Consider the following 22911-nt stretch of genomic DNA (forward strand, 5'->3'; position numbering starts at 1 on the left):
TTAGGCACCAGGCACGACTTGCCACGTCCCCTCCCTTCTGCATGGATTTTGGACGTCTGTGTCTAGATTCACCTCCATCGACCTGTGTCCCTGTGGCCCTGTGATGGACAGAGACGCCGACACACACACAGTAGACATGCAAAGTTTACAAGATAGAAACTAGGGTTTCCACTGCTGAGATTTAGGGGTTGTTGGTTTCCACAATATCACCCTAGCCTCTCCTGACTAATACAAAAATAAACTCAGCACACGCTTTGGCAGCAGATATACTAAAATTGGAACAATACAGAGAAGATTAGCATGGCCCCTGTGCAAGGATGATGTGCAAATTTGTGAAGCATTCCATATTTTTTGATAAATGAAGTTAAAAAATTAAAAAAATAAAAAAATAAAATTAAGTCCAAAAATAGACTCCAGGTCATTAAGACCTGGATGTGAAAACTTAAAATTTTTTAGAAACATATATAGATGAATCTCTTTAGACCTCAGAGTACAGAAGGACTTCTAAAAATAGATTTTAAAATTACAGTCATAAAGGAAAAGATCTGTGCATTTGCATTAAATTTAAAGTCTTCAGTCCACCAAAAAACCACCGTAAATTGAAAAGATAAGCCACAAAGTGGAAAAAGATATTTGCACTGCCTATAACTGACAAAGGATTAGTGTAGAGCACACATAAAAATAACCTAAAACCCATCAGAAAAAGACAACTTGGAAGAAAAATGAGCAAGAGATACAAAAAAGACAATATATATAGGGAAAAACTGCTGGAATCACTAATAATTGGGGAAATGCTAATTAAAGCAGCTTGAACCATTTCACACCCATTGGTTGGATAAAAATTTAAAAATTTGATCACACCCCAGATTGGCAAGGACATAAAGAAACAGAAACTGTTTTGATAACATTGGTGGATGTGAAAAATTAGTAAAACTACATTGAAGAACAATTTGGCCAAATCTAGTGAAGTAGAGACTGTATATACCTTTCAACCCAGTAATTCTTCTTAGTATATTTCCCAACAGGATGCCTGTACATTTGCACAAGGAGATGGGTAATCAATAACATGCTTCGTAGGTTTGTTTTTAATGGAAAACAATTATAAACAATTCAAAAATCCATTAACCAGAGGAGTGGATAAATAATTTGTGGTGCATACAATGGAATCTACACAGCCGCTGTGTCAGCATGGTTAAATGTCAGAAACAGAACCTTAAGCAACAACAATAGTAGTCCAGCTGCAGAAAGTTGTGTGCTATGGGTTCCATTTATACAAGTTTGGAAAACAGGTATATACTCCAATAGATACCTACACATACAGAATGAAAACCTGCATGGGAGTGATGACCTCTAGAGGGGAGCATTATGGGGTCAGGAAGGAGAAAGCCAAGGCTTCTATTGATTATGTTGTTTTAATTCTTGGAAAAAAAAAAAGGAAAATAGGCGTTATTATCCTCATTGTACTGATGGGAAAATTGATAGTGCAGTTGCCCCAGGTTACAAAGCTAATTAGCGGATGAGCTGTGCTTCCCCACAACAAGCAGAACTTTGGCTTGAGATTGGATACGGCTGGGCGGTGAGTACACAGGTGTTTGTCATGCTCCTCCCTGCACTTCTCCATGTGACGGAATTGTTTTCTCTTTTTTTCACTTATGACTTCCCAGGGCCTCATCATGAGCAAATGGCAAGAATCCCAGTTCAGTGTTTTATTTACCACCCTACACTGCTTCGCTTACCACAGTAAGTTTAAAAGTCAGTAAGTGAATCCAGCTCTAACAACTGTAACTCTTTTGCATAAACCAGTCTCTTGAAACAGTGGTTTTCAAATTTGGATACATACTGGAATCAAGAAAGGGTGCTTGGGTCCCAACCAGAGCCCCTGATTTAATTAGTATGGGTTGTGTTCTGGGTGATAAGAGCATTTAAAGCATCTGGGTGATTCTAAAGTGCAGCCACTGCTTAGGAGAAAGGAGAGAAATAATTCAGGTTTTAGACTCTGCCAGTCGCAGGGAAGCACAGTTTGTCCACTCATTATCTTTGTAACCTGGGGCAACTGCACTATCAATATTCCCATCAGGACAATGAGGATAATAACGCCTATTTTGCCGGATTGCTAGAAGAATAAATAAAAATAAGGTATATAAATTACCCAGGCACAGTAACTGATTTATTGCGGTGATAAGTGATTTTTTTCTCCTTAGGACTGATGAATGAAATTCTCATGTGTTTTATAGACATAAAAACTAGTCACTCTCCTGCATTATCTTGCAAGAAATGAACAGCGAGCAGATTCCTCCAATCCTTGGAGTGGGCTGCAATTCTTAACAGCATCCCCTGCCTGATGAGTCGGCCTTCTCTCTTCTCCATCCCACTTACTAGGTGGTGAAACAGCCTATAATCCTGCTGCTCTTTCGTCCTGTCCTATTTAAATGCATGCTTGGAATCTTGAAAAGCCACAATTGCATGTTTACACCCAAAGCATAGCTCTTCAGCCAACAACTTGGGCTATTGGATTCTCAATATTTCTCCTTAACTAGAATCATTATCTCAATGTGTCAAATAACACCATCAAAGTGATGAATGGAAAAGCTTTCTTTCTTTTTTTTAGTTTTTTAAAACTAGAAGGGATGATGACATACTACAAAGCTAGTGTCTTTTTTTTTAATTAAATTCAGTTTTATTGAATTGTATTCACATACCATACAATCATCCATGGTGTACAATCAGCTGTTCACAGTACCATCATATAACTGTGCACCCATCACCAAAATCTATTTCTGAACATTTTCCTTATGTCTGAAAGAATCAGAATAAGAATAAAAAATAAAAGTAAAAAAGAAAACCCAAATCATCCCCCCATCCCACCCTATTTTTCATCTAGTTTTTGTCCCCATTTTTCTATTCATCCATCCATCCACTGAATAAAGGGAGCATGATCCACAAAGTTTTTACAATCACACTGTCACCCCTTGTAAGCTACATTGTTATACAATTGTCTTCAGGAGTCCAGACTACTGGGTTGGAGTTTGATAGCTTCAGGTATTTACTTCTAGCTATTCCAATACATTAAAACCTAAGAGGCGTTATCTATATAGTGCATAAGAATGTCCACCAGAGTGACCTCTCGACCATTTGAAATCTCTCAGCCACTGAAACTTTATTTCGTTTCATTTTTCATCCCCCTTTTGGTCAAAAAGATATTCTCAATCCCATGATGCTGGGTCCAGATTCATCCCCAGGAGTCATATCCTGCATTGCCAGGGAGATTTACACCCCTGAGAGTCAGGTCCCATGTAGGGGGGAGGGCAGTGAGTTCACATGCCAAGGTGGCTTAGAGAGAGAGGGCCACAGGTGAGCAACAAAGAGTTACTCAGGGGGAGACTCTTAGGCACAATTATATGCAAGTTTAGACTCTCCTTTGCAGTAATGAGCTTCATATGGGCAAGTCCCATGATAGAGGACTCCACACATCAAACCGCCAGTCCTAATGTTTGTGACAACATCAGCATCATTCAGGTGCAAACCTACTGTCTTTTAAACAACACTGCTCATGAATTAGACTTCGCTTGACCTCAGAAGATAGGACCCTATTTTCAAGTTCTACCATCACCTCATTCTGTGTATCACATATTACAAAAATAATTTTTTATATTCATCATTTTAAAAACTGCTCGTTTTCTCAAATCCTCCTTTTCTGTAGGTCAGAAGAGGGGTGCTGAGGAGTCGAAATACCCAAAAGATAAATGTTTGTCAGGCTGCCATAACAAATGCCATGCGATAGGTTGCCTTAAACAATGGGAATTTATTGGCTCACAGTTTTGAGGCTAGAAGTTCAAAATCAAGATATCAGCAAGGCTTGCTTTGTCCTGAAAATCTGTAGTGTGCTGGAGCTGGCTGCTGGCAATTCTTGGGGTGCCTTAGCTTGTACTTCTGCTTCCTGTCACATGGCGATATCCTCTCCTTTCAGGCTCCTGTGATTCCAGGTCCTCTTTATAAGGCCTCCAGTAATCTGGATTAAGACATTAACAACAAATAACGTCCTCAAGAGATCTTGTTTACAATGGATTCATGTCCACAGGAGTAAGGATTAAGATTACATCTGAATAGGGGCATATAATTCAATCTACCACAAAAAAGGGCCATAATTATGTAGCCACAAGGTAGTTTTGCTGACCAGACCACATTTTATGCCTCCCGCTTTTAGTGTGTATCCACATATATTAGACGCATGAGAGAGAAGCAATGCATAACACATAGTCTCTATTCACAAGATTCCTACAATATATTTTTGAAGAAAAGATATAGGCTTGAAAAGATGACTTATACACGATAGTAAAAATACAAAAAAAAAAAAAAATACAAGATAGTAAAAAATTTAAGATGAATTATCTATGGAGACAATTGATGTGCAAACTTTGTGAATAGAGACCATGCCCTATTGGTAAGGGGAGGAAATCGTCAGGACAGAGATGTGTGAGCTGGGCAATAAAGATGAATGGCCTGGTGGTACAAGGTTTGCCCCCCAAGGCTATTACCCCCTTCCCCATTGCTTTCAGAGCCTGATGTTTGTTTTGATAGCAATGTGCCCACCTTGGAGGAAAGAAGCATGTGTTGCAGCAATCCTGCTCTCTTTGCAATTGATGGACCTGGGGATGGTATAGGTCCCAGTTCTTTCCACTCAAATTCCGGGAAATATTTTCTTTCCTTTTGTTCTAGTTTGCTAATGCTGCCAGAATGCAAAACATCAGAGATGAATTGGCTTTTATAAAAGGGGGTTTATTTGGTTACACAGTTACAATCTTAAGCCATAAAGTGTCCAAAGTAATGTATCAACAATCAGATACCTTCACTGGAGGATGGCCAATGGTGTCCCGAAAACCTCTGTTAGCTGAGAAGGCACGTGGCTGGTGTCTGCTCCAAGTTCTGGTTTCAAAATGGCTTTCTCCCAGGACGTTCCTCTCTAGGCTGCAGTTCCTCAAAAATGTCACTCTTAGTTGCACTTGGGATATTTGTCCTCTCTCAGCTTCTCCAGAGCAAGAGTCTGTTTTCAACGGCCATCTTCAAGCTGTCTCTCATCTGCAGCTCCTGTGCTTTCTTCAAAGTGTCCCTCTTGGCTATAGCAGCTTGCTCCTTCTGTCTGATCTTACATAGTGCTCCAGTAATTTAATTCAGACCCACCCTGAATGGCCGGGCCAACACCTCCGGGAAATTATCCAGTAAGATCATCACCCACAGTTGGGTAGGGCGCATCTCCATGGAAACACTCAAAGAATTACAATCTAATTAACACTGATAAGTCTTCCCACACAAGATTATATCAAAGATAATGGTGTTTGGGGGACATTATACATTCAAACTGGCACACTTTTTGTCCACATTCCCATTCTTTTGCCTGGGTTCCTGGCTGATGAAGATAAGATTCTTAAAGTTGAACCAGCCTGCTAGTGAGCTGTGATGGTTTGGAGGTTTTATGAACCCCAGAAAATCATGTTCTTAAAGCTAGTCCATTCCTGTGGTTGTGGACCCATTGTAAGTAGGATCTTAATTTATGTAGATCCTCCACCCTCAAGGAAATAGAGCAAATTCCCTACTATGAAGTGTGGGATGAGCAGAGTGATTTTCTTCCAAACAGTACAGCATGGAAAGTGGGGGAAAGAGGAACTCAATAGTCACTAGGAGAAACCTGCCAAACACTCCCTCATCCAGGTGATCAAGGTCAACATCAACCGAGATAAGTCACATTGACAACATGTATCCTTGATATGATGTGATGAAAATGCCACTTCACTTCTATGGTCTTACTCCAAAGAACACGTAACCCCAGTTGAGAAAAACATCAGGCAAATCCCAATTGAGGAGCATTCTACAAAATACCTGACCAGTACTTCTCAAAATTGTCAAGGTCATCAAAAACAAGGAAGGTCTCAGAAACTCACACCCAGCAGGTGCCTAAGAAGACACGACTACCCTTGAAATAGAAAAAGGACATTAGGAGAAAACTAAGGAAATCTGAATAAAGTATTGACTTTAGCTAATAATAATGTATCAGTATTGGTTCATTAATTGCAACAAATGTACCACACTAATTTTAGATAACAAAAGGGTAAACTCCGTGGAGGGTCTATGTGAACTCTCCCTACTACGTTTGGAATTTTTCTGTAAATCTAACGCTATTCTAAAATTAAAAGATAATATAAAATATTTGCTCAATGCTGCTTGCAAGCATTCTATTAGGCCTTTCTCACAGTCTCGAATCCAAATCCAAAAACCTGGGATCTCAGAACCAGAGTTTAGGGAACAGGGAGCATTCGCCAGTCATGGAGAAAGGAGATTGGAGTTTAAGAATAGTATTTGAAGTTATAAACATAATCACTAGAAGAATTACAAATAGCATACCTGATAAAAACTTGAAAGAAGAATAAGTAGGAAGCAGCGTGAGTTAAATACCTCCTCTTCATAGAGGGGAATCAAGCAGATACATTAAAAATAACAGTAAAACCATTCAATGGGAAGAACTCTAGGGAGTAGAACTAGGTTTATTTTATTTTCCATTTGTATATGTATTTCCATTTCCATTTCCATTTGTATTTAGCTCCAAGGTGAGGGTAATGAAGTTGCTGTGACGATTAACTGAGATGATGTCTCTAAGGCAGTTAGCAGAGTCGGGCACATGGTTAGGGCTCAGTCAGTTTTAGGATTTTCATTGCAGGGTTCCATAAATGTAGTTGCATAAAGAGGGAACAAGGGCCTCGGATTCTTTGGGTGTCTTGCAATTGATGGGTACAGTGTAACTTATGAAGTGCAGCAGCAATGCCACTCCTAGGTGTGTACCCAAAAGAACTGAAAACAGGAGTTCAAACAAATCCTTACATAAATGTTCATGGTGGCATTATTCCCAGGAACCAAAAGGTGGAAACAAATTGAACATCCATCAGTGGAGGAATGGGTAAACAAATTGTGGTATCTGCATACAATGGAACAGTATTCAGCTTATGAAAAAGGAATGAAGTACTGATACATGCTACAACATGGATGAACCTTGAAAACAATATGCTCAGTTAAAGAAGCCAGACACAAAAGGTCTCATTTAAATGAAATATCCAGAATAGGTAAATCCACAGGGACAGAAAGGAAAGTGGTGGTTGCCAGGAGCTGGGGGAACTGCTTAATGGAGAGACGAAAAGGTTTCAGAACTAGATAGAGGTGGTGGTTGTACAACATTGTAAAGGCCACTGAATTGTTCACTTTAAAATGGTTAATTTATGTTAAGTGCATTTCACCTCAACTAATTTTTTTTTAGTGTGGGCAATGACTTTGTTGCTCAGCAAAGTACAGTATTTCAGTTTTATTGCTGCTTGATGTATAGCATGTTATAATTTTGCAACCCAATGTTATATGGCAATTGGCTGATGTACTAATGTCAGATCCTTGTACAGACGAGGAACCCTGGTCTCACATTTATCTGCATAATTGAAAACAAGTGATGCGTGACAAATGTTTAATCATTTCTGAATTTCATATTAGAACAGAGCCGGCATCTTGAAAAATAGATTTTGATGAATAACTTGGCCACGATAAACCTTTTAAAAGAAAAAGACTGGCTTTGATGATGAGATTTTCAGATTATGAGATCATTAATCATCCCAAGTGTTGTGTCTCCTTTCTGCTAGAGTTATTTTATGCCCTCAGAACCATGGTACATTTATTAAACTTAAGTTAAAAAAAAAAAAAAAAGAAAATGATTTCTGCTCCTGGCTATTCAAATTCTATTTAAAATAATTTCTAAACCGGCAACGATTTTTCCATGTCTCTGTTAAATATGGGAAGTGTTAGTATAGATTTAAAAAAAAAAAAATTGACCAGGCTCTCATGCTGCATTTTCCATGCCCTAATGTGGCAAAATGACATTAACACCCATTTATAAAGAATCTTTCTCTTTGGTGAAATCACTACTGAGGCTGTGTTCTCTTTTGTCATTGTAAACTCTAAGTGAACTCATCCACGCTCCAGGTTGGATCAGTACACAGCACTGCTTACACTCTTTGAATTTAACAATCATTGTGTTGTGTAACAAGATGTGTTCGCCGTATTATAAAAAAAATTCTAGTTTCTGGAACTCTTGGAAGCTCATTTTGAACCACTAGGGCTAATAAATAAGGTGAACATACGTTTCACCGAGAGCTGCCCCTATGCCTGCGATAAGAACAAGCAACAGAGGCAGGGAGGAGACGAAAGGATGCCCCAGAGAAGCAAGCGAATTCACGAATTCACGCAGCAGGAGCTTGGAAAAGCTCAGGAATCGGAGGTACAGAGCACCTCTGAAGACACAGGGTGGTTGAGAGTTGACGCAAGGGGAGTCAGTCTCCCAGGTCCTCTGTCTCCTCCGGGTATCCTGGCAGCCCTCCTCCCACACCCTGGATGAAGACCGAGGCGCGCTTTCTGGAAGGGTTGCATCAGAGTCCTGTCCTCAGAGAGGCCGGGTGCCCCTGAGGGTGGGGCTGAGCTGCTACTGCAAACAGGGTCATTAAATGAAGGGCTGTACGTTGAAAAGGGAGACCAACAGCCTCCTTGCCTCGCTTAGCTTGGTTACACTGGCGGCCAGGATGATCCTCTGTGGGGACACTCATCAACTTAAAAGAAAGACCTATGGGGAGACTTTAAAAGAAAGAACAATAAAACAGGAGGCGCCTCCCCAGAGGCCCATCAGTTGACAAGCCCAGGCCATGCATCCAAGAGTTTTCAATCAGTTGCTTAGCTCTCACTAAACTGAAAAGACAGTTAAGGATAAGATAGTTGAGGCACGGCTCTGCATGAAGGATAGAGACCAAAATAAACCGGCAAAAAGATCTCAGAGAGGAGGGTGGTGATGGTAGCATGTGAATGTAATCAACAGCACGGAAATATATATTTGAATGTGGTTAAAAGGAGAAATTTTGGGTGATGTATATGTTACTAGAATAAATTGTTTTAAAAAAAGAGAGGACTGCATAATACAAACAGTGAAACTTAATGTAAACCATGCACTATAGTTAATAGTGCAATTATAATATTCTTTCATCAGATGTAACAAAGGTACACCCTAATTCAAAGTGTTAATGATGGGGGGCAGGGTGCACACAGCTATTTTCTGCATGATTTTTCTGTAAACCTACAACTTCTCTAATAAAAATGTAAAATAGATAAAATTTTAAAAATGAACTCAGAGGAAACAGACACTGCAGGGAACAAAAGACCACATAAAAACTCTAACATTAGTATACCAAGCAAGGTAAAAGAAGACACTGCATTCATGAGACAAGAAGAGAATACCATTACAAAGAAAAAAAGAAACATTCAGAGAACAAGAGAGCACCCTAAGAAATTAAAAATGATGGCAAACATTATAAAATCAAAGAGAAGGGTTGATAGATAAATCTGAAGAAATCTCAAGGGAACTAGATCAAAATTGAAATAGGACAGATACTTTTAGACCAGTGTTCATAGTAGCTTTATTCACAATGATCTCAAGGTAGAATCCCAAGTCTCCATCAACAGGTATTCACCTGTTGATGTGTATACACATATGTATATATTTTGCATATATAATGTATATATACAATGTATATACTATATATAGTATATAGTATGTATATACTGTGTATATACAATGCATACATATAATGTATAAAATTATATATGCATCATATACATTACATATACACTATATATGACGTATATATATACATACAAAATGTGGTGTATATATACACAATGGCTTATTATTCAGTCATAAAAATAAATGACATTCTGATACCTGCTACATGAATGAAACTTAAAGACATCATTTTAAGTGAAATAAGCCAGACACCAAAAGACAAATATTGTATGATCTCACTTATAAGAAATACCTAGAATAGGCAAATTCATAAAGACAGATAGTAGATTACAGTTTACCAGGGGCTGAGGGGAGGAGAATGGGGTGTCATCGTTTAATGGGTGCAGAGTTTTCTGTTTGAGGTGATAAAAAAGTTGGGGTCATGGATATTGGTGATGATAGCACAGTACTTTGGATGTAATTAATACCACTGAATTGTACACTTGAAAGTGGTTAAAATGGGAAATTTTGAGTTGTAAATGTTATATCATGATAAAAAGTTGTTTAAAAAATGAAATAGGAGAGAAAAGATAAGAAAATCAGAAGATCAACCCAGAAGGCTCAAAAGCTGACCAACAGGAGTTCCAGCAACTAGAAGAGAGAAAAGGAGAAGATATTTTGCAACAAGTAATACAAGAACATTCTAGAGCTGAGGAGCATGAATTTTCAGATGGAAAGGGCCTAGCACAATAAATGGGAGGGGAAACGTTGCTTCACAATTTTTCATTGAGAAATTTCAGAATACCATAGATAAAAAGAAAAACCCAAACTTTTCCAAAAGGAAAAGGAAAAAAAAAGATCACATGCAAAGAATCAGAGATGAGAATGCTATATAGTTTTTCCACAGCAAACTGAGGGTTAAGAGGCAAAGGCTCAGCAAGAATCATTTCTCTCCAAATTGTCAATTAAATCTAAAGCTGGAATAAATATATTTTTGGACATACGAGGCCTTAAAAACTTTACCTCATGCATCTTTTTTCTTCAGCAATTTCTGGGGAATGCTTCATAAAAAAAAAAATTGAAAAAAAACAAGAAAAGGAAGGCATAGGGATCAAGAAAAGGGAACCAGAGAATTCGTGGAATGGAAAGAAGTCTCTAAATGACAGCTGTGCAGAAAACAATTCATCTAGATTGGATCAAGAGAAGGAAAGGCTCCAGGAGGGCTGTCTCCAAGAGGGTAAACTGGCAGATCATCTATCAAGTTTGACAGGAAGGAAAGACTTTTCAGGATGTCAGAGACTCTGGGGATGATTCAGTGATAGGTGCAGAGAAATCTAAGTAAATGAAATATGAGGCAATTAATTCCAGGGAAATCAAAAATTTGTACAAGGAAGATGTACTCACAACGTGATATAACCTCAGCTAGGAACAATATTTGCACAGTCACAATCATCTAAACCCTGAGTATTGATTTTATAAGAAACTGTGATGTAACTGTATTAAAAAGATGCAAGGATGGAAACCTGTGTACATGCACATGTGTGTATGTCTGCATGAGTGTGTGTGTGGGTATGCGTGTAGGGAGAGGGTGGAGAGCAAGTAGTAAGAAAATTAAATCCTCATTTTCCATAACAGGAAAACCAGTAGCTAATGACTAAAATTGAAAAAGAATTAAGTACAGTTTGCAGACAAATGGAAGTAAAGAGGAAAAAAAGGATTTAAGAGTAGATAGTGGTTGCCCGTAGAAGACAGGAAGGGATGAGTAAGCGCACCTGGTTTTCACCAAATGCCTTTAAACCATGAACGTGAAAAGCATTAATGAAAATAAAAATTATTTGAAAAAATAAACAAAAAGCAATCAGTCCCTTTGAGAAAGTAGTTTCAGGCCTGTTGTAGGAGTAAAAGCCAAAACATGAGAGAAAGACTTGCAACTGGTAAGGGTCCAAATTAGGGTGGTGGAAAGGACAGACAGAAGCAAAAGTCTCTAGGTCCTGACCATTCACTCCACACATCTGGCATCTCACCCCAACACTTCTGTCTTTCGTAATGACTGCAGCTGTCTGCATGTGCATGATAAAACTCTTAATTTTTTTCTTGTTTTTTAAAAAGGTTTTTATTATAACATATATATGCCATAAATTTTGCCATTTGAGCCATTTTTAAGTGTACAATTCCAGTGGCATTAATTACATTTACAAAGTTGTGCTGCCAACACCATCCATTACCAAGACTTTCATCAACCAAATAGAAACTCTACCCATTAAGCAATAACTCTCCATTTCTCTCCTCCCAGCCCTTCATAACCTGAAGTCTCCTTCGTGACACTATGAATTTGCTTATTCCAGATATTTCATATAAGTAGAATCAAATCATACAATATTTGTCCTTCTGTGTTTGGCTTATTTCACTTAGCAGAATGTTTTTGATGTTCATCCATGTTGTAGCATATACAAGAATGTCATTGCTTTTACAGATGAATAATATTCCATTGTACATACTACTTTTGTGTATCTGTTCATCCATTGATAGACACTTGGGTTGCTTCCACCTTTGACTATTGCCAGTAATGTTGCCGTGAACATTGGTGTGCAAGTTATCTGTTTGAATTCCAGTTTTCAATTCTTTGGGGTGTTCACCTAAGAGTGGAATTTCTGGGTCATATGGTAATCCCGTGTTTAACTTTTTGAAGAACCACCACCAAACTGTGTTCCACAGCAATATCACCATTTTACATTCCCACCAGCAGCAATGCATGAAGGTTTGAATTTCTCCACATCCTCACCAACATTTGTTATTTTCCATTTTTTAAATTTTAGCCATTCTAGTGGATGTGAAGTGGTAACCCACTGTGGTTTTGATTTACATTTCCCTAATGGCTAATGATGTTGAGCATCTTTTCGTGTGCTTATTGGGCATTTGTATAGCTTCTTTGGAGAAATGTCTGTTCAAGATTTCGCCAACTTTTAATTGGTTTGTTTGTCTTTTTGTTGTTGATTTGTGGTTCGTATTTGTTTTGTGGATAATTTTTGAGTACTCAAATGCTTTGATCTCACTTCTCCAGAACAAAGGAGAATGTTGAACAATTCAGTGGATTATTTAATGTCTTCATTACATATTTTTGTAGCTAGGTGTCAATTCTAGGATAAAATAATTTCTGTCTAATAGCATATTTTGTTGCCAGTAACTCAATAATCCATGTATAATAAACAAATTGACTGATATTGACTAACCGGCAGGGCAGTATAGGTAAAATGCAAAATTGGATTACAAGGACCTTTGTTAGATCCTAGGTCTTGCTCATGTGCTGTGACCCCTTCAATCATTTCTTGGAGTGTCAGTTTTTAATGTCTGTAAAATAAGGACTGGGATCTCTAAAATCTTTCCAGCTGTAATATTCAATGGTCAAAACTTAAAATCTGCCATACATTTTTCAAAATTTGGAACATTGGGTTGTTCCACTCTTTGAGATTTGACTGTGGAAATTTCGTAGACTCAGAAAGTAACCAGTAGTTAATTATTCCACTTGAGGCCTCCTTCTTTCTATATTTAGATCTTTCCCGACGTGTAATGACTTGTAGAAGACTGATGCTGGTTAAGGGTTACAGGCAAAGCTCAATTGTGATCCTGCATAAAACTTTGTGATCCTTCATAAAACTTTGACAAGAACATAAAGTGTAAGTTGGAAGCAAGTGAAATTATCAACAGCGTTTTATTACCTACGCTACTGGCAACCTGTCCCCTTCCCCTTTGCACTTCTGCATTCTATTTGTACCTATTATCTCAATATGACTTTCCTCTTTTCTTTAAAATTCACTCAACAGTTCAGTGATTTACATCTGTACTCTGATTTTATATTATGACTGTTTTTATCAGTTCTCTAGTGCAGATTTCACCAAACATGCTCCAAAGAACACTAACTCCAGAAAATATTAATAGATGTTTTCAGAAAAAGAGTTCCATGGTTACCAATGTCTGGGGAGACACTGGATTAAACAAAGTGCTTCTCAGACACTTCACTGTGCTGATGTTTTATGAGACTCTCTAAGAGGAAGATACAGCATGCACAGCTTCTTAAACTTACACAGCCAGGAAATCCTCCTTTCTTGGACCGTCTGCTTGGATATGTTCTTCATCATGTATTTTGGAACTGCTGCTTTACTGAGATCTCTTTCTCATTTAATGAGATTCTATTTTTCTTTCAGTGAAATGTGGACATGCATGGGTATCTTATCAAAGAGTCAAGGAAGTCTGTATCTTATGCATATATATAGACAATAATATGAGTTAGAATAATGAATCTTAAGGTGTTGCATGAAGAAATCTGGCAAGGGCCCCATGTGGAATATAAAGCTGGTAGGGAAAAAGGGTTAAGTAAACAACAGTGCAATCTTCCTCTTCAGTTCCATGAACAGAATTAGAATCCTTTGGTTTCCCATGCTACATCTCCACTTCATCCTCCATATTCTAGCAGAGGAAAATTCCACAAAATTATGGTACATTATTTGCCTCCTTTCAGCTGGTGATTAGAGCTGGTCAAATAACAGGCTGGGAATAATTTTCCGATTTTTAAAATCCTAACCTAAAATAAAATATGTAACGACAATAACTTTAACTAAAGAAGTACATAGTTCTAGCTGGATTATTTTGAAAAATCACATCAAATGGAAGGAAGCAATGTCAACAAACAGTCCATTGTAAAACTAGATTTTACTCAAGGGATTATCTCCACTGCTCAGTAATGGTGAATACTGTAAAAGCGGAAATAATTACCTCTGAGGTGAGTAGCTGAATCAGTTATTCTAGGAGAAGTCATAAATAAAGTTGTTAGAGGTCACAAAAATGTTTTTTCAAAATAGTACTTACATGGATAATTACCAACTGGTGGAAGACTAAGGTGGTTCTTTTACAAATCTGTGTTTCATAAGACATAAAGGTTTAGTGTGTGTGTGTGTGTGTGTGTGTGTGTGTGTGTGTGTGTGTGTGTGTGCAGGCAATGTGGAGGAGGGAGGCAGTGAGAAACACTAGCTTCTTCCATAAATGGCACTAGATAAGTCAGAGAAGATGGGGGGGGAATTATGGGGGAGGTTTTGGCTCAGCACATAACAAAAGCAGATGTTCATTTATTGACTAAAGATGGTATTTAGCATTAAAAATAACATATCCATAGCTGAAGTATTGTTTTAATTCATTTTGAATTCCATGTAAAAAGATAACCTTACTTCTCTATAGATATGGATCAGTAAAAGGTTTAATTAACCTGTTCTAAACTATTGAGGAGCATAAAAGATGAAGCAAGCCCTCAGAATTATCTGACCCTAGTTCAGCATACATTTATTAGCCAAGAGGAAATTAATGATCGGCTCAACCAAAATGGAATTGTACTGGCAAGAATGCATGGGGAAAATAATTCCAAAACGACACAGCATACATTTTACTTAAGAATAATGCTTATTAAAAGTTTTAAAACATTATGTAAAGACTGCAGAATTTACTGTGTGGGCTGATAGATGCTCTGTGTGCATTCCATTTGCTATTCAGGAAATTAAAAAAATCTAAAATCAAGCAGTGTGCAAAGAGAAAAGTTGCAGCACACTATCAAAACTGGGCACACACAGTGAACTTTATGGAAAAACCCACTGTCTGGATGGGATGGTGTACTGGTTTGAAGCTATTATGGACCCCAGAGGAGCCATAATCTTTTTTTTTTTTTTAATTTATTTATTCATAGCTTTTAATTAATTTTGCAGAGGGAATTTATTTCAACATTTTAACTTTTACATATGTATAATTTATATTTTTCTTTGGCCAGAAGTACTAATATTATCCTTTTATAAATAAAGCATGCAAAGGAGAGGCTAGGCCTCCCTATAATTGTGCCTAAGAGCCTCCTCCCGAATGCCTCTTTGTTGCTCAGATGTGGCCCTCTCTCTCTAGCTAAGCCAACTTGAAAGGTGAAATCACTGCCCTCCCCCCTACGTGGGATCAGACACCCAGGGGAGTGAATCTCCCTGGCAACATGGAATATGACTACCGGGGAGGAATGTAGACCTGGCATCGTGGGACGGAGAACATCTTCTTGAACAAAAGGGGGATGTGAAAGGAAATGAAATAAGCTTCAGCGGCAGAGAGATTCCAAAAGGAGCCAAGAGGTCACGCTGGTGGGCACTCTTACGCACAATTTAGACAACCCTTTTTAGGTTCTAAAGAATTGGGGTAGCTGGTGGTGGATACCTGAAACTATCAAACTACAACCCAGAACCCATGAATCTCGAAGACAATTGTGTAAAAATGTAGCTTATGAGGGGTGACAATGGCATTGGGAAAGCCATAAGGACCACACTCCACTTTGTCTAGTTTATGGATGGATGAGTAAAAAAATAGGGGAAGGAAACAAACAAACAGACAGACAAAGGTACTCAGTGTTCTTTTTTACTTCAATTGCTCTTTTTCACTTTAATTATTATTCTTATTATTTTTGTGTGTGTGCTAATGAAGGTGTCAGGGATTGATTTAGGTGATGAATGTACAACTATGTAATGGTACTGTGAACAATCGAATGTAAGATTTGTTTTGTATGACTGCGTGGTATGTGAATACATCTCAATAAAATGAAGATTAAAAAAAATAAAAATAAAAAAAAAATAAAAGACACGGACAAAAGGAGCCGAGAGGTCACTCTGGTGGGCACTCTTACGCACACTTTAGACAACCCTTTTTAGGTTCTAAAGAATTGGGGTAGCTGGTGGTGGATACCTGAAACTATCAAACTACAACCCAGAACCCATGAATCTCGAAGACAGTTGTATAAAAATGTAGCTTATGAGGGGTGACAATGGGATTGGGAAAGCCATAAGGACCACACTCCATTTTGTCTAGTTTGTGGATGGATGAGTAAAAAAATAGGGGAAGGAAACAAACAGACAAAGGTACCCAGTGTTCTTTTTTACTTCAATTGCTCTTTTTCACTCTAATTATTATTCTTGTTATTTTTGTGTGTGTGCTAATGAAAGTGTCAGGGATTGATTTAGGTGATGAATGTACAACTATGTAATGGTACTGTGAAAAATCGAAAGTGCGATTTGTTTTGTATGACTGCGTGGTATGTGAATATATCTCAATAAAATGAAGATTAAAAAAAAAAAAAGAATTGGGGTAGCTGGTGGTAAATACCTGAAACTATCAAACTACGACCCAGAACCCATGAATCTAGAAGACAATTGTATAAAAATGTAGCTTATGAGGGGTGACAATGGGATTGGGAAAGTCGTAAGGACCACACTCCCCTTTGTCTAGTTGCTGGATGGATAAGTAGAAAAATAGGGGAAGGAAACAAACAAACAAACAGGCAAAAGTACCCAGTGTTCTTTTTTACTTTAATTGCTCTTTTTCACTTTAATTATTATTCTTGTTATTTTTGTGTTTGTGGCAATGAAAGTGTCAGGGATTGATTTAGGTGATGAATGTACAACTATGTAATGGTACTGTGAACAATCGAATGTACGATTTGTTTTGTATGACTGCGTGGTATGTGAATGTATCTCAATAAAATGAAGATTAAAAAAAAAAAGAAAGCATGATGCTTGAAAACCACAATTTTATCCATGTGTTTACTGTATGATTTTTTTTATTAAATGCAGTTTTATTGAAATACATTCACACACCATACAATCATCCATGGTATACAATCAACTGTCACAGTATGATAACATAGTTATACGTTCAATCTATCTCTGAACATTTTCCTTACATCAGAAAGAACCAGAACCAGAATAAAAAATAAAAGTGAAAAAAGAACATCCAAATCATCCCCCCATCCCACCCCATTTGTCCTTTAGTTTTTATCCCCATTTTTCTACTCATCCATACACTAGATAAAGGGGGTGTGGAGCCATAAGCTTTTAATCCAATCTTGTGGGGTGGGAACTTTTGATTGAATATTTCCATAGAGGTGTGACAACACCCATTCAGGGTGGGTCTTAATTAGATCACTGGAGTCCTTAAGAGAGCTGAGAGCCCATACAGACCCAGATGCTTGGAGACGCTTTGAGAAGCAGACAGAAAGACATCTGGAGATACTAGCTAAGAGACAAAGCCCAGAGTTTGCCCCGTAGAAACCAAGAGAGGATGCCCAGATGGTTAAAGAGAATTGCCCTGGGAGAACAAGCAAGGAAGCACAGGAGCTGAGAGACAGAAGCTAAGAGAGACAGAAGCCCAGAGACATTTTGGAGAAAGCCATTTTGAAACCAGATCCCGGGAGCAAAGGACCAACCTTCCTAGCTGACAGAGTTGTTCCGGATGCCATCAGCCTTTCTTCAGTGAAGGTATCATCTTGTTGATGTCTTAGTTTGGACACTTTTATGGCCTGAGAACTGTAGATTTGTAACCTAATAAATCCCCGTTATAAAAGCCAATCCATTTTTGGTATTTTGCATAACAGCAGCTTCAGCAAACTGGAACAGAAGATCAGGCAAGAAACAAGAAGCTTTTCTGGTCAAACAGGATCACTCTGAAGAGTAAACTAATGATGAGAATAGCAAGAAAATAGGGCTATATGAAGTGAAGAATGCAAGAAAGAAATCTGATAGAGATGGAGGCAAAGTAGTATGTAGTCTTAGCAAAAATGACAAGTCTCAAGGCAAGTATTTGTTTTTTTACCAGGGAGAGTAAACAAAAAGAAGCCTCAAAAAGTGCAGAAAAAATGTAGAATTGCAGTTTGCCTCCATTACTCTCTCATACATCAGCTTGTTTCCATCTCTTCTGGGCCCTGTGCTTCCAGAGTTCATTTCTGTAACTGCTTTATCAGAATTCCTGTGACTTTCAGGTCTTGGTTGACAGATTAGGAAATTTCTTCAAAGTCCAGGGTGTCTTTGAAGCCTAGTGTTATGGGTTGAATCGTGTCCCACAGAGATACATTGAAATCCCAATCCCCAGTACCTCAGAATATGAACTTATTTGTAAATAGGGTCATTACAGATGAAATCAGGCAAGTTAAAATGAGATTGAACTGGAGTAGAGACAATTAATTTTACCATTAATCCAATATGGCTGGTGTCCTTATAAGGGGAGCGAAGAGGCAGAGAGGAAACACGGCCATGGGTCAGCACAGACGGAGAGTGACTATGCCACAAGCTGAAGTGCTGAAAGATTCCTCGCCACTGCCAGAAGCCAGGAGCGTAAGAGGGAGCGTGGCTCTGCCAACTCCTCACTTCCAGACTTCAAAGCCTCTAGAACTGTGAGACAATAAATTTCTGTTGTTTCAAACCACCCAGTTTGTGGGGCCTTGTCAGGGCAGCCCTAAGAAACCAAGCCAGCTAAGATCTGATTACAACCTGCTATGCAAGTGATGCTTGTAGGGTCCTTTTCAGTAGGTAGGTTCAAGTTCAGGACATGCCAGGCCAGCACAGGTAACTGCCTTCCTGAACCTGAATCTTCGCTGGCTCAGGTAAAGATTTCGGGAGGGAATGAAACCCTGACTCCTGTTGAACGTGTGGTGCCAATTTACTAAGTATCATAAGCACATATCAGCTACATATTCCCAGAGCATTTCTACTTTGCCTAAGAAAGGTCCTATTTCGATAATGGGGAAGTCTCTGAACCTGCCCAGACAACACAAGGTAAGTGACTTCCTGCCAACAGGGGATTCTATTTTGTTAAGTAGTTAAGGCAAAATCTGGAAAATAAATCAAACAATTTAAAACGGAGAAATTTATTTATAAAGACAATGTTTTTGATGTTTTTGTTTTGTCTCCCCTCATTTTCCTCCCCTGCTTTAAAAACAAAAAAGTATGAAGTTCTTTTATAGGTGGAATCGGTTAGATCAGCTTTGTCTTTCAGAGCTGAAATCTCCATGTGCCAGACAAAAGGCATCATTACCTTAATCAATGTTTCTGAAAATTCATGTTTTGCAGTTATCTAAGGTTAACAGAGGTCCAAAACAATAATTGAATCTCAGCCACAAGTTAGAAAAATCAAACTTTTAGTTTGGAAATAATAACAATTTAATGGACAAATGAAACATCATCACAGTGAATAAAATATCAAAGCATTATCCTTTCTTCATTCAACAGCATAAAGAGGCTTTTGTTATCCATTTAAAACTCTTGGAAACCAAATTAACTTACTGCAACTTGAAAAAAAAGACTGTCAATACAGAGAGACACAAATTTAGCACTGCAGACATTATACAAAAAAGCAAATTACAGAGTGCACATGTCCAGACTTTCTAGAGACCTCACCATATGATAATCCAATTTATTTGATGTTACATTTCAAACAAAATGAACGTTTTTTAAAAACCTTATAAATATATAAATCCAAACCACAAAACACCTCCTAAACATTATATTTATCTAAGTAAAAATGAATTTTTTGAAGTTGCATTCACAAAGCCATCTAAACTAGATTTTGTGAAATCATTACTATATTAGCTGCTATCTTGTTGCTTGAAGTCACTGCACCACATCCCACATATCCTTTCCTGTCACACATATTCCCAAAGTTAATTGTTATACAAGTAAAATCAACTATCCTAGAAGTGTCAATTTTTCCTGAATAAGAAGATTGCAATTGACCCACTGTATCTATACCATACAACAAATATTTCATCACAAACAAGTTAAAATAGCCTTAGTGATGCCCTTTCTAAGAGTTAAAAATATTTTAATGTTAATCATTAGTAATGGATTAAGGAGATAATAAACTTTTCCCAACTGGGTGCCTAGTTTCTGTGGACAGTCTATTGTTCCAAACCTAAAGTCTGCTAAACAATTTCTTCTCTTAAATATATACATTCAACTTCCCCTACATCATGAAAAGGGGTTCATTAACTCCAGTCATATAGCTTACACTTCTGCTTGAAATAAATTTGTGCAAGAACTTGAATCCATTCTAAAAGTGATTTTAAACAACCAGGATCGCAACATGTTAAGTTCCACTCTGCCACCTCCATTTTACTTCCTTTCGGGGTCTTTTCAAACAAGAAAAGACCTCTTTTTCTGGACTATTACTACATATGGTCTTGCACATAAACCTAAACCATTATATTTTGGTACGACTCCACACAGTACAGCAAAATACTTATGTTCTCAGCCCTTCAAACTGTGAGCTGGAGCATTTTGTTAATCGTTTCTGGGTTTTCACTGCCACCTTCACCCCAAATTGTCATAGGATTAAACTAAATAAGTCATAGCAATTTAAAATGCAATGAAGAGAGGAAGAAAATTCAAGTTTGTTGTGCAAATTTGATTTCCTAGTGAACTTATGGCAATTCACTTAAACGGAACCTCATTCAGGGCAGGTGGGTGTGGCTGAGTGAACAATATGGTTTAAAAAAATGCAGTGCTTTAAGGAAAGAATCAAAGTTCTCCATGAATAATAACTGCTCTACGAGAATTTCGGAGAATGCTAAGGAGAAAGGAAAATAATTGGGGAGGAAAGGGTGTGTCTCAAAGACAAATGGCTGTATTCTGTCATGAAGTTTACCTTGATGCCAAGCCCTCAACGTTTTTAATTCTCTTCAGTAATGTGGCAAAACGGGTATTCAGTTGAAACCACCCAAGGGAATGTGGCTGAGTTCCTCTTGGCAATGAAAAATGTACAAAGAGAACAAAGTACCGCAACTGGAGCCACAAACTATAGAGTGGCATGACCTTAGAGAGAAAACACCAGGAGATGATTCACGGGCTATCCAGCAATATGGGTGTGGAGTGGGGAGCACACATTTTTCAAATGCATGTGTCCTGGAGCAGCTCTCCACTCATGTCCACCCTCTACTGCTTAATATCAATGACTGAGAGAAGAGGAACCAGTTCATGCCTAACGTCCCAGAGATCCTCTTCCACAGCATAACATGTCACCCCCACGCCCCCCATGTGCCTGTCTAAACCCTGCCCTTTCTCCAGGAAGACTCACAGCTGTCAGAGCTCCACGAGGGCTCTGCTCACACACGTTTGCTTCTCTGCTAATTCTCAAGTAAAAGTGAACGTTTTTACTTCCAGAACACAGAAAAAAAAATTGAGTCCATATTTGGATGGAAATGGACCACAAAAATATGGCCGATGGTTCTGTTAATGTCATGGACACTAGCCATAAAGAATATAAAAGAAAATAAGTTGTAAATTACCTCATTTTGAATGTGTGCCTGATTTCTTAGTTTGCATATGAGTTAAGAAGGCGGTGCCAAACAGTCGAGAAATTCATGACAAACACACTGGCAGAAACCATACACCATAAGGATAACAAGGCTGGAAGGGACCAGGCTGACGAAGACGACCCCAAGGGTAACTTTCTTAGACACCAGTAAGTAGATCCCTAAGGGTAAGGAGCTGAAGTACAGCAAACCCAGCAACCAAACCAACACCCGGACCGATGTCTGGAAAAGCAGGGAGGTGCAGTTCCACACCGTCCAGTTGTGGGACACGGTGGTGACGGAGTCGAAACTGGCAGGCCTATAGAATTCCATCACGGGGGTGGCACTCAGGGACGGGGAGCTCTCCCTCTGCACCTCCATGATGGTGATCACCAGGCAGTTGGAGGAAGCATGGGAAGGGCTGACGAGCGAGGCGAGCCTTTTGGGGGTCAGCAGCAGCTCGGTGGGGTTTTCTGGCAGGCACTTCTTTCCTTTGCCTGCGCAAGTCAGGTTCACGAGGATATTGTTGTCATCAGGCAGGCTACCAACTTCGTCATCTGGAAGGCAGGTCTCAAACCTACAGAAAGGACATACGATGACACCCTGCGGGGAGTCCCCGAAGTCTAGGATCTTGTAGAGGCACTTGGCACAAACCCTGTGACAGCACTCCAGCACCTTAGGTTTCCTCTGCTTCAGATTGTATCGATTATAACAGATCTTGCACTCGAGCTCATCAGAGACCGGGGACTCTGCGGTGTCCTCGGGTGGCTGACTGGCCATTTTCAATTAGACAGTCTTCCGCCAGATGTGTCTCTTTAAGGGATGAGGGAGATTAAGTTGTCCTTCCGGACATCACATTATCCAAATCAGGCAAAGATATAGAGGTCGGAAGGTACTGAAATAAACCAGAAGCCTTCCAGGCATTTTCAGCTTCTGCATATAACTCTTGCTCTCAAACGCATATTAAGAAAAGGCCACATGAAGAGTCTGAAAAGAAAAAAAGAGATTTAAATACAATGACTAGTTCACAAAGAAAGATGTTTCTGAAAAGTGCTTTATGGAAGTTTCTGGGCTTCAATGATTAGAAACAATAGACTTAAAAGGTTAAATCCCTTTCATCCTTTTGGAGGGTCACAAATTTCTGGCACACAGAAAAATCGTTAGCTCTATGCTTAGCTGTTTCAGCTCACAAATATGATAGTAAAGAAGG

The 22911-nt window shown here is 38.6% G+C and overlaps 1 protein-coding gene and 1 non-coding gene across 2 annotated transcripts in view; one reads left to right on the forward strand and one right to left on the reverse strand.

Moving 5' to 3' along the window:
* Positions 1–249: 249 nt before the first annotated feature.
* LOC119541054 lies at positions 250–352 on the forward strand. Its single transcript, XR_005218184.1, has one exon. It is a non-coding gene; the product is annotated as a U6 spliceosomal RNA (small nuclear RNA).
* Positions 353–19288: 18936 nt separating this feature from the next.
* RNF182 (ring finger protein 182) overlaps positions 19289–22911 on the reverse strand; it is a 62686-nt gene continuing 59063 nt past the window's right edge. Inside the window, exon 3 of the mRNA XM_037843572.1 lies at positions 19289–22688. Coding sequence (XP_037699500.1) covers positions 21738–22481 — 744 coding nt within the window. The 5' untranslated portion in view covers positions 22482–22688 and the 3' untranslated portion in view covers positions 19289–21737. The remainder of the gene's footprint in view (positions 22689–22911) is intronic.

The sequence above is a fragment of the Choloepus didactylus genome, chromosome 7 (genome assembly GCF_015220235.1).
Source record: "Choloepus didactylus isolate mChoDid1 chromosome 7, mChoDid1.pri, whole genome shotgun sequence".
Lineage (NCBI taxonomy): Eukaryota > Metazoa > Chordata > Mammalia > Pilosa > Megalonychidae > Choloepus > Choloepus didactylus.